This window comes from Patagioenas fasciata, chromosome 8, assembly GCF_037038585.1.
Source record: "Patagioenas fasciata isolate bPatFas1 chromosome 8, bPatFas1.hap1, whole genome shotgun sequence".
Classification (NCBI taxonomy): Eukaryota; Metazoa; Chordata; class Aves; order Columbiformes; family Columbidae; genus Patagioenas; species Patagioenas fasciata.
In genome coordinates, this window is record NC_092527.1 from 31,387,632 (window position 1) to 31,400,375 (window position 12,744).

Here is a 12,744-nt window from a genome sequence, read left to right on the forward strand (position 1 = left end):
TTTGGGACTGGAGCTATGCAGCTTTTGCCAGCTCTGAGCATGGATGGAGCAGCTGCGGACTCTGTGTACTCCCTTATGCCAACATGCCCAGAATTCCTCTCCAAGAAGTTGCAGGAGGCTCCTACATACAGCACAAACTTGGACCCAGATTGGTCTTGTATTAAAGGCAGGACTGGAGATGAAGTTTTAAGTGTCATCTGTTTCCACTACACAAAGTCAGGAATGTTCCTTTGGTAGCAAGAGGTAAAAACGAGCCCTACCCAGGAATATCTGATGTGATTCTTTCTAACTGTAATTTTTTAGAAATGGCCTAGAGGATATTCAGGGCCAGAGTAGTCACGTCTAAATGTTCATTTGGGATTTGATCTTGACTTAATGAACATTGATCAAAATGGAAAACAGCCATGTGCATTGGCAGAGTAAATGCCCAGAAACAAATTACAGATATGGCAAGGAATTGCAGGTAACTCTAAATTTGAAGATCATATTAAGACACTTTTAGATAAGTTTCTTTTAAGAGATGGGCACTGAGCATTTTCTGGAAGTACATATAGCATCACTGGTCATCATTGAAAATTCAGGCCAAGGTTTGCTTGTTTGATAACAACTATTATGTAAAATGTATAGAAATTTAAATCTTAAATGTAAAGTCATGCAATTCTTCTGAATCATAGGTTTATTACTTTTTTTTTTTTAACAATCTACAGGAGAAAAGAATCAAACTGATGTCTCAAGCTGTTGTGCACTTTTTTTTTTCTTTAAAGATTACTCAGCTGTGTTGCATCTCTGCTTTTTCATGCTTTTGGTTCTAACAGGTCTCAAAATAAATATCTGATCATCTGCTCAACAGCAAATGGAAAGCAGAAACATGCAGCAATATTCCCAGGGCAGATATTATCAAGCTCTGCTTGAGAAAAATTAAATCTTTTAAACACCAAGGCTTTCTCCTGGGGGGATTTAAATGCAGTCACATCACATGTTTTCTTAACAGTCTCTTTTTCCTTCCCTTTATGGACAAGACAGCATGTGGACTGACAACAGCTTGGGCAGACCTGTTCATAGCATTAAAAGCTTTTTGCAAAGCTGTTTGCGGGTAAAAGTGAACTGAGGCTTTGCTGGTAAAAGTGAACTGAGGCTCTTAATTTACAAGTTAGCAAAAGAAGCTGATACCAACTGATGAGAATTAGCAGCAGCTCCTGGAAAAAATGAATTCCTAATAATCCTGAGCACGGATTTGTTTGTCCCATTTCTTGTAGTAGTTAAATAAGGCCTGTGCTGTGAAATGAAGGTTTAGCATACAGAATAGACAGAGACGCATGTAATTAAGTATCGGGACTTTGGAGATGGCTCTTTTTGAGATAGGATTTGTTAAAGTCCAAACTGCCTAAGCTCATGTGTGTGCTGATCCCAGTCTTTCAGACTGTTGAACAACTTCCGACCTGTGCTTAGTAGTTTTGAATGTTTGTTGCTTCTAGAGTACCTGAACACGTCCAAAGCTAGCTGGTAACCTTTGCACTGTATGATCCAGGCTGACTACGCCATGGTGCTACTTAGCTATTGAATATTTCAGAGACAGCCAAGAAGTACACGTTTTACTGCATTTCCAACAACAATAGCAAATTCTTGCACATAAGTAAACAAAAGGATTAGCTGCAAATGCAAAAGCCACTATATCTTTGTCATGATAAAGAAAGGACAGGTAGAGCAGGCATACACTGAGTTATCATTGTGACATAAAAATGATAAATGTTTAAAATACAGCTGATAGCGCACTACTACCATTAAGGAATATATTGCTTGCAACACAGAGGGTGTAAACAGAAAGAGAATACTGACCTGATGTTATATGAGCAGCATGGACAAGAATTTGAACCCCTGGCTTCAACTCAAAATGGACCAGGTTTTGGTTCAGCTTCTGGATCAGCGTTTCTGAAATCTAGAGAAAAGGATAAAATAAGAAATATATTTGTTTCTTTATCGTTGGTTTAGATTGCCAATGGGAAATGGATCTGCACACAAAGCAAAGGTTTTACAGAGGCACCAGGTTTCTGAGCACAATTTCCCATCACCTTACAAAGAGGGAGTTTGTGAAAGCTGAACATGTCTGCCAGTACCAAGTCCAGAGTGGTTTGTGTACAGTTAGCAATGACTGATAGCAACAAGTTGCCCTGTCACACCCCTGTAGGAGCAAAAGGGAATTGAGCCCCAAAGGAACGTTACACCTACATGTGTAAGTGTCTGCAGGACCAGCCAGCGATGGCACATCACTGAACTCCATTAACTATTCAAGCAAAGAGAAGTATTTCAGTTGTTAACACTAATTTGCTCATAACAAATAAATTTTACTTGTTGAATGGCCAGCTCTAAGATCTTAGAGCATATTCATAACATGCAATATACTCAAATCAAAATGAATAGTTTAAGTTCTTACCCTGGCTTGCACTGAAATTTCAAGTCCTAAATCCAAATTTCATTTCGTTCAGCTCTGAGTTTCAAGCCAGTTGTTCAATGATCCTTAAGTATGGACCAGAAACAGCTTGAATCTGAAAGTATTTACTGACTACAGAGTGCAGCTTAGGTGAAATGCATGTTCCATCTATTCTTATGGGCTACAGACAGTATTCTCTCTTTCATGGGACAGACATTCCACAGAGCTTTTAGATCACTATATTATCTTGCCATAACTCTGATGACAATAGATCTCTAGAAGAAATGAAGCAGATTACTCCTTCTTAAAGGACACAATAGAAAAGATGAGCATTTGCTGAAATAAGACCTTATGAAATCCATATTTTTAAGTGAAGAAGCCAAGGTTTGGTCCAGTCTGTTGGTAAACATTCACTTTTTTAAAGTCAGTTTATCACAATATACGGAGACTAACTTTATCCGTATCAGTCTTAAATATATCCAAGAAGTTTCAGGCATGTTGCCATTAAAATAAAAAAAATACGGATAGATTAATCAAGGGATGGAAGCCTATAGATATGGTGTTGATAGTTCCTTGTGTGACTTTGTTCATTTGCTGGTATTTAATGTATTTCACATTTTCTTACAGACGTGAGTAATTTTCCAGTTGAACACAGCCACTGTTCTGTGTGTTGGTTTATTAGGGAGAAGAGATTGGAAAACCCCCAAAAAACAACCCCACAGCCCTTAATATGCAGTTGCTGAGAACATTGTGTTTTTATAGTCATAGCAAGATCAAGAGGAACCATATTCTAGTGCTCACCACTTAATTTAATTTGTTTTAAATAAATCCTTATTCCTTCCTGAAGATTAATGAAAAATTGTCAGAAAAAAGAACATTCCAATAATTTTTACACCCTCTTTTTCATGTTCTTCATTTTGTCTGGTTGAGTTATTTCAATAAATGCTACCCAGATATGATTAGATGTTCCTTGGTTATCATTCATCATAGTATGAGATTTATCTGCCTCTTTTATTTTTTTTTAACATTCTTAATGGTTATTTCAATACTTTTGGCTTGTACACTTCATTTCTGGCTGCTGATCACTTGAATAGGTGCCTTTGGTCCAATACCAATTTGGCAATAAATCTTACAGGCATTTTATTTATATTCTTAATATATCTGTTTAAAGTTTACAATTTTTTCATTGGTGCCAGAATGAGCAGTAAATGTATTTCTTCCAATAAAAAGAAAAAAATACCACCTGCTTACAAAGAGCCATCTGCTGAGATCAGAGCAGCAGGGATGGTGACACAAAGATGTGCTATACATAAAGAAAGCCCGGGAAGCAAATTATATTCCTCTTTAAGAACTGAAGCGTATTAATAACCAAGACTGACAACTATAAAGAGTGCTTCATCTCTAAAACTGGGGTAGCAGATGCAGACTGATATGCTGTAAACCAGGTACATTGATGGCTCATGGAAATAACCGGAAAAATACCAAAATACCACCCTGTCCATTTCCAGGCCCATATATGACCTAACAACTATCCTCCATATCCTTGCAGGAATTATCTTCCTTTGTGCTCTGAGATTCTGATGCTGCTGGAATGGCTAAGCCTATGAACAAAACCACAAGACAGAGAACTGAAGAAAAGCACCAACCACATTGTGTTGTTCCTCTTCAACACATTGTGAGAGGTGCACGAAATGGTCAGGCAAACAGTAGAGGTAAAAACCATACATGATGCCTTCTGTATGAAAAAAGGCTTAATGTGATGTATGAGAACGCAGCTAGAAAATGTTGCTATCTAGTACTGGAGAATGGTTTCATCAAGGATTTGGGCAAGAAACTGAAGAATAGGAGAATCTTGAGAAAGTCAGCACGAGAAAGGACCAGACTTTGTTGGCCACCAGTGACATGAAGGAACACTGAGTTCTCACCTGGTCTGCCTGAGGACTCCTGTGGCACGGAGTGAAGAGGGCAAAACATCAACACCGACAGGGACATTACAGCCGAGAGGTGCTGTCGCAGCCTCCCAGCAGGAAAGCTGAGTACACAAGAGAAAACTCAACCAATATTCTTGTCTGGCAAGGTGATGAAAAATCATAATAAGGAGAGAGGTATCAAGTAAAAAAAGGGGAAGAAAGGCACAGAGAAAGAGTCACAACTGAAGTTTATTATTACTGTGGTACATTGTTACCTGGTCATGAATGAGGTCCTCATTGTACTACATCCTGCACAAATGCAACTCAGAATAAAATGATTTCTGCCTGAAACCATCAGTATCTCAGCATAAGCTCGAAATAGCCGTCACTGTTCCAGGTCTATATGCAAAGTGTCAAAACAGGCAGCACCTGTTCATGCTGCTCAGAGTATACAGCATCTTTCTTTTCTCCTTTCCTGCTCCCTCAGTGGCTTTTTGAGTGCAGTTTTTTTGCCTGTGTCTCTATGGCATCTGAACAAGTAAAAAAATTAGTAACAGCCTGAGACTTTCAAAAGCACCAGAAGTTCTTGTAAGAATCAGTCATCTGCCTTCCTCAGGCAGCTCTGGAGATTCCTGACACACACTTCTGAGGGAAGAACAGATGCTTTCAGACATGTTTTTAAAATGTTTGCTTGTTTGGTACAATATTTTCATTTCTCTTTACATGGAAAGTCAGATTCTCCTCGAAACAGGAATATAGACAGGATATAGACAGGAATATAGAAAGAGGGAGAAAAACACATTTCTGTACTTCTAAACATTATCTGAAATAGAAACCATACACAATGGTTTACAAACATCAGTATTGAGGTCAACGACTAGGTTACATAGAGCTCAAGTGCCAAATTCCCATTGGGATAGGACACTGCTCTCCAGAATTGGACCTGGTGATGTTTCTGGTCCTCACATGGTTCCAAGGGAATCTGTGAACCCCAGATCACTCGGGGTACTCACTTTGAGATTGGAGAAATGGCTCATCTGCCATTCTTACTCTGTCAAGTCTATTTCTACCTCAGTGGATTACAGGTCATCAGAATTTAACCCAAGAATGGTTCTGACTCTCATAATTTGTTTACAACACTAATAAAGTGTCTTTGAAATAAATTTCCACACAAAGGCTGAACTCAGTCACCAAGGTAGTGAAAAGGTGTCAATGGGAAACATTTTTTGGGTTTGTGCCTCCCTTTATTACTGCACTCAAAGTGGTACCATAGATGCATTTTTGTTTAAAAAGCAGATAAGGAAACATCATAGTACTTTGGCCTGTTTCAAAACTAGCTATGCAGCTCAAATTGAAGAGCTAGACCTTCAGCTGTGGAATAGGCTGGCCTGAGGCCTGTCTCTGTTCCTCTCTCATTCCTGGAGATGCAACTAACTCAGCTCAAGACAAAACTTCTTAGAATAGCAACCTCCTAATTTATAGTCTTCAAGAGTCTCCCTTGTGAAAATAATTAGCTTTCAGAATTAGTTTTGGTCCTTAACTGAGCCTCATTGACTTTATCTGCTTCATTTGCAGAATTAAGCATGATGTGCAAAAATAATTCAGTAATAGCAACCATTCCTCATGTATCATTTTTCATCAAAGGACTCATAATGAATAATAATAGCACACAATTTATGAAGGAAAAAAAAAGATATTCCAATTTAAAAATGGAACAAAACAAAAATTAATTTGGCTTCTCCTAGCATTTTGTCAGAATTAGGACTGTGAAAGAACCATGTGCACCAAGAAACAGAATTATTACTCAGAAGGACATTTTCCCATACTTTTATTGAATTTTGAAACCTCTGGTGTAAATTGGTTTAGACTAATTGAATGTGATTCAACTGTGCCAATACGTACTAGCTAAGAATCTAGATAATTTTGTAGATACTGTGTAAGGATCTCAACTAATGAGTGCTACACTTCTATTCAATTTATTGAGTAAATCAATAAACAACTAAGGAAAGTATTATGCACATTGACTGGTAGGAAGCAACCCGCATTACAAAAGTGAATCAGGAGTCAGGGCAAATGTGGATTACTCTAAGCTGTGCTACTCACCCTGCATAACCTTGATTACTTCACATGAGGCCTCTAAAGCTTGCTTGCCTTAGCACTGAATAGAACATAATCACTCACAGTGTCCAGTGGGTCAATTTCTTGAGATCTTTTAACGAAAGATGCTAAATTCAAGCTGCTGTTAGTATCCAGAGATACTGTGAGAACAAAAGGCAGAGGACATTCCTGAGGTTACTCTGGGACAACAACTGACCAGCAGATATGAACCCAGAGAGAACCTGGACATAAATGTCAGGATCCACTTTAGATGAACAAAGGTGACTAGGAGTCTTGATAATCAAGGGGTGCTCTGTACACCGAGTAAAAGATGAGAAGGCAAGAGGGCCACAGTCACAGTTAACTCAAAGGTATTACAAGATATGTAGACAGCCTGTTCTACAGCACCCAAACAGCTGATCTAAGCTGGCTAAGGAAAAAAAGCCCTCGGTATAAGGTCTTATTCATATTATTCCATTATCTCCCCACCTGCCTTTCCTTCTTAAATACTGGCCCAGCCTTCCCTAAGCAGCCAGTGGAAGATTTGGTCTGCATACAAAGTACAGATGTTACAAAAATCTCTCCTAGTAACACTAGATGATTTACTCCTCGTCCTGGAATTTAATTTTCAGGACTGATTGCCAGCATTTTCTGTAAGATTTGAAGGTGTTCTCTGTCATTATCTTGTTGCTAAAATATCTTTATGACAGACACATCTGAATTACATCAGAGGAAACAAAAGTAACAAAAGTAAATATGCTAAAACACTAAAGCTTAGGGCTGTGGGTGGAAAAAAAAAAAAGTATAGAAAAAGATAGAAGATCCATCAGCTACAATAAAGCAGAAGTAAAGCTAAATCTCAGGAAAGAATCCTGAGACATATACACATACAGGCCATTCTCCATAGCATTAAATTCACCGGAGGTATTTCATCTCCACAGTTCATCACTGTCCATTTGATATTCAGTCATCCATGTCATTTCCCATCTCTTTGGCTGAATACAGATAATGGCCACAGCTGCAACATGTTGAGCACAGTTGGCCACCAACCAGCTGGTGTTGCCATTTGCCAAAGACTCTGTAATGCTTGTTACATTGCTGATAGCTCTTTTCAGATAAAAGATTAATGGCCTCAAATGCCATTAACTAGTTGCTCCTACATCTATTTTGCATTCTGCTTTCAGGATTATTTTGAATAGACCAGGTAAAAGCATGCAAATGGAGAACTAAAGGGAAACATGTGAAAACATCACTTTAGAATTCTTGTGCTTACAACTCATTTGACCGACAGTAGACAAATTCACTAAATTTGACAAAAAGCCTCCATTAGTAAAGGCTGTAGAGAGAAGATAATTTGTGAAATGCTTAAATTAAAAAAAAAAAACCTTCAGAATCTTCCTATAGAGTAAAACTGTACACTGAAATGAACTGAGTAATTGTGTCTGTGTATTTGTATCACTGCCCTCTACTGAATTGTAAGGAGAATATTTTCTTACCATGCATTCATTTTGAATTGGATTAGTGCTAAAAATTACTCAAAAATTACTTGAAATGCGAGTAATTTGAGGTTTGCCCTTCACTGAAGAGCAAGAATTCAGGGATTTTGAAGCGGCAGATCTGAATTCTGTAATCATTACATTCAGCAAGCCTGTCCATGAAGATGGTGTAACAATTGCAGGCCAGCCCAAGTGGACAATGGCACTTCTGGGTGGCTGTATTTGCGAGGTTTGAGATATTTTAGTGGTGTTGTAGTGATAACATGCAAATCAAGCAGCAGCATTTTACATCTGCCAACTATTTCTACATTTTTAAGCAGGTTAGCAATCTGTCCTCAATTACTGTGAAATGAAGGAACTAAGTAACCCAATAAAAAGAAAAAAAAAGCTGTGTCACAATACTCTGGTCATAAACACAAGAATATGCAAAACATTTTGGAATTCTGCAGGATGAAAAGGCCTTTTGATTTTTATGAAGCTATGAAGAATCAGTTTACACTGACTACAGAAAGTGGAGTGGATCAAGCAATCTGAGTTCCTCAGAAACTTTGTTTATGTATGAGATGGAATTGTCCCATGCTTCATATTGAGAAAATGTCCCCAGCTTTATATGTGGCATATTTTTTTAGCTGTCAAGAGCAGTTGAACTTTTTAAAAGGTACATCAGTCTCTCATGGGAAATATCAGGAATGCAGAGTTCACATTTCTAAATGCAATCTGCAAACAGATATGACAATAATTGGTACTTTGTGTACACACACACACACAAAAAAAAAAAAAAAATTGGGACACTTGAATGAGAGTGGTACATCAGCGCAAGGAGAAAATTGTGTCTACCATCCACCCACAGCCTCAAGAAGAGTATGAGACACAAATGCATCACCCTAATGGAAAACTACACGGAAATGTATATTTGTCAATTGCGATACAAGGCCTAGGACAACATCCACAGTCCCACTATTATTGTACCCAACAATTAATGGCTTACTGTGTTTAGACTCATAAAATATGAGTGACACAGAGTAGTATTATAGACTTGGACAAGTGGGAGACTAAGACCTAGATTTTCAAGGAACAGTGGACATCTAGCTGCCTCTGAAGTCTATGGGAATTATGTACCTAGAGATCACAGACTGGCTGGACAGAGAGACCCAAAGTTATGGTTAAAAAGCCAAATTAGTATGAACCAGATAAAAACAGACCAGCTTAATCTGACTCAAGGGAAAACAGCAAGAAAGTAACCCCCTGATGGTCATCAGATATGTATCAGACTTACTGGTAAATGTGAAAGTCCATGAAACCACATATACCCTTCACTGTTACTTATGGCAGAATAATGTTCTAGTTCAGGTGATGAAATACGTCTTGGTTGGTTAAGCAAGTTGTCCAAAATCCTCACAGGTGCTCTGTGACAGACATGGCCTGCAGCAACTTCAGGAGTTTCATGTGGGGAGATGTAGTTTGAATTCCTTCTTCAGCTACTGTTTCTGTTACTTTTCCCATCCATTCCATCAGATGCCCTTAGCCTTGTGTGTTCTAGCTAACAAAAGTTAGCATGCACCACTCACATGGCTTCTCCCTTTCAAACCCAGGTTGGATGAGCAGAACATAAGGACAACAAAGTGTCCCTTCCTCTGTTCTGGTACCTGGCATGGGAGTATGGTGGGTTCAGGTCTATGTCATCACATCCAAATCATATCACAGCAAGTATACGTGCTGAATTTATGAGGCTCTAATAGGAGGGGAAGAGAAGGAGGGGGCTATAAGCACAGTTCATTCTCCTGATAAATCCATCCCTACAGCATGCATGGTGAGTTTTGTGCCCTTCTGTGGTGTTTCACTCAGTTTCACCAACTTTTGATTTTGAGAACGGGTCGGGTTTTCCCTCTCTCAGGTGCTGAAACAAGAGCTTTTGCAGAACAGAAACACTGTTTGCTGTAATTCCTCTGCATCTGATCCATTCTGATGGCAAGGGACAGAAACTATTTGTTGCTGTGTTTCTGAATAGGCTCACCATGGGTTTGAAGAATAGCTTCCACATGTGATACAATACCATGAAAAAAAAAAGAAGGAACCAATATAGTTGCTTCCTTAAGAAATCTGATTCCATTGTAGTGTTTGTGCAAACTATTTTCACTTTGTTCCTGTACAGTTTTCTCTTTCAAATTAGAAAAAAAATAACCCATAACTAACTCCTTTGGGTGTGCACCTGCAAACATACAAACTCACATGGGTGCCTTTGAATAGCTTGTTGCTTACACAGAACAGAATTCTGTTCCAACCAGAAAAGAACCCTATACATCACAAAGTACCTACGAAGCAACTTAAGTTGTCATCACCAAAAACATCTGCTCCCAGTACTCATCCCAGTGACTTTGGGCACAGAGAGAAGCTGTTGGATGGGCTTTGGGAAATGCTTTGGGAAAGGGATAGTGAAGGATCACAGGCCAAAGGGATGGCAAACCAGGAACAGTATCAGAATATGCTTCAGAGCTGAGGGCACAGACAACTTTTGGGGCCCTATTTAGGCAGTTCACACCAAAAACAATGTTATTTTTTACTGGAGTAACAAGGAAGGGGAATGCAGTATCCACAGATTAGTAAGATAAACATTCTGATCATCCTGATGGGAGTAGGGGAGATACTTCTCCACAAGAAACAGCTGGCTGCAAGCAGTGAATAGTTTCTCTCTCCTCAAAGGTTACCACTTGGACTCTGCAGAATGCCATAGAGTTGCTGAGGTCTCACTGAAAACAACATTTCTTCTTGTCCATAAAAAGGGTCAAGAGAGCACTGTCAGAGATTCCTTCCACCACAGCCATAGAGACTCCATTTTTACAGGGGAAAAAAAAGAAAGAGACAAAGAGAGGGAGTAATTGACAAAGTACTGAGTTGCTGAGTGCAGGAGGGGAGCTGGATCAGATGTAAATTTCAAAGTTTATGGATTGGCTTCCTTGTCAATCTTTCACAGAGGAAAAGAAAAGGGGGATGAAGAAGAAAAGGTGAGGTTTTGCAGAGCAGTAATCTCCATATTTTTTGTTTATTACATGGGTGGCAAAAATTTCAGAGGAAAATCATTTGTCAAAAAAAGGATGATAGCTAAGGATGCTGAGAAAGCGAAAGCTTAAGAATATGGGTGACTAGTGGTTTGAGGTCACAGCTAAGTTAACACGGCTCTAGACCACCAGAGGAGGCAATTGCAACAACTGATTACAGGTCAGGCAAATGAAAAGGCTATTAGAAAACAAGAGTACAAGAAGGGGAAGATACTGTTGATATGTGCACTTATGGGAAGACTTCAGTCATTCACAAATCGAGGGACAAATCCAAAGAGAAATGCCAAAGCCCTTGTGCCATCCAATGGATTAGCAGACATGCAGTAATGCTGAGGATTTCCCCATACCACTGAGGCTGATACATCATGAAGAAGGCAGGGAGATATTCCAACCCCATTCTTGTGCCTTAAAGTAATGAAGTTCTGATCTGCCCAGGTCTAACATCCAGCTCTGTTCTCCAGTGCTTCCTAAATTTTTGACAGCCTCATAAACTTTGCCTTGTGAGGCTACTCCAGTTTATGCTATTGGGAATCATCCCCTAAATCCTTCCTGCTTTCTTACTACTGCCATGAAGTAGAACAGAACTTTTAAGGGAGAGACATGACATCATACAAATTTATACCAATTTAGCACTACTGAGGGAACTCAAATGGGAGTCTCCACTCCCAAATACCGCTCCAAAGCCTGTTTCCAGTGTTTGGGAGAAAAACAAACAAACAAACAAAACTGAACCAACCAAAAAACAACAAATATGTACCACGGTTGTCATTTAGACCCCAGTGAATCAGATGCATTTGTACCACAATAATTATTTGTTCTAACCTGTTTTGGAAATCCCATATATATATGCACAAATGCATAAACATACACTTCTCCAAGTAATGGACACAATACCTGCTCTAGGTCCGCTGCTGTTCTTTTATTTTCTCCGCTGGCATCTTGATATGGTAAAATGAAGAGTTCAGCAGATGTGGGCAGACCGGGGAGCACTGAGACCAGAATATGCTTGCTTGAAAAACCTGTTGCCTGATATATAGACAATTAATGGACAGATAAACAGTGGGGATGGCATTGAATGCTGGCAGCTTCTTTGCTAAGGTATCACAGTGCTTATACAAATGATTTAGGATATATCTGGTACAAAAGGGAGAATCTCGTTAAAACCCACTGCAGGTAAAAAGTCAAGGATTAATAATTTCCTGATCTACACTATTTTACCATGTTCTCCAGTAAAATATACAAGGTCCTAAGGCAACAGTAATAATCAGACGTGCTAAAAGGAGCTCCTAAATAACAGTTGCATATGGTACTATTTGCTTTGTCTAAACTGTGCTATTTTAAAGTTATCTGACCATCCCAAGTTAGTCCCTGAGGTTCTTCATTTAGTCAATGTTAAGAAGCCTCATGTTAAAGGACAAGGTATGTGAGCAGAATTGCACTTTAGAGGTGCGATTAGCCAAAACATCTTAAAAGCCTTGTGGACACTCTGGGAGAGAGATGATGATGAATCAAGTTAGAATCCCAAAAGTCAAACAAATTCTTATAATTCACATCCTGGGTCAATTCCACAAGTTAATGAGGGTCATTTCTTTGTTCTTTAGGCTTTAAAGATTGTATTAATCTGCAACTTTTTTTTTTTTATCTTGCTGGCTGATAATCTTAAACAACCAGTCTAAACCCAGATCTGCCTTCAACACAAATTAGTCAAAACTCGCAAAAAAGTACCCCATGGGCATCATGACCAGGGTCATCTCTGA

General features: G+C 38.9%; 1 protein-coding gene across 4 annotated transcripts in view; it reads right to left on the reverse strand.

Moving 5' to 3' along the window:
• SORCS1 (sortilin related VPS10 domain containing receptor 1) overlaps positions 1–12,744 on the reverse strand; it is a 289,286-nt gene that overhangs the window by 8,261 nt on the left and 268,281 nt on the right. For all 4 annotated transcript variants that reach the window (XM_071812134.1, XM_065843558.2, XM_065843559.2 and 1 more), the window contains exons 23-24: positions 11,882–12,013; positions 1,837–1,936 (exon numbers count right to left, since the gene is read on the reverse strand). In XM_071812134.1, coding sequence (XP_071668235.1) covers positions 1,837–1,936; positions 11,882–12,013 — 232 coding nt within the window. The remainder of the gene's footprint in view (positions 1–1,836; positions 1,937–11,881; positions 12,014–12,744) is intronic.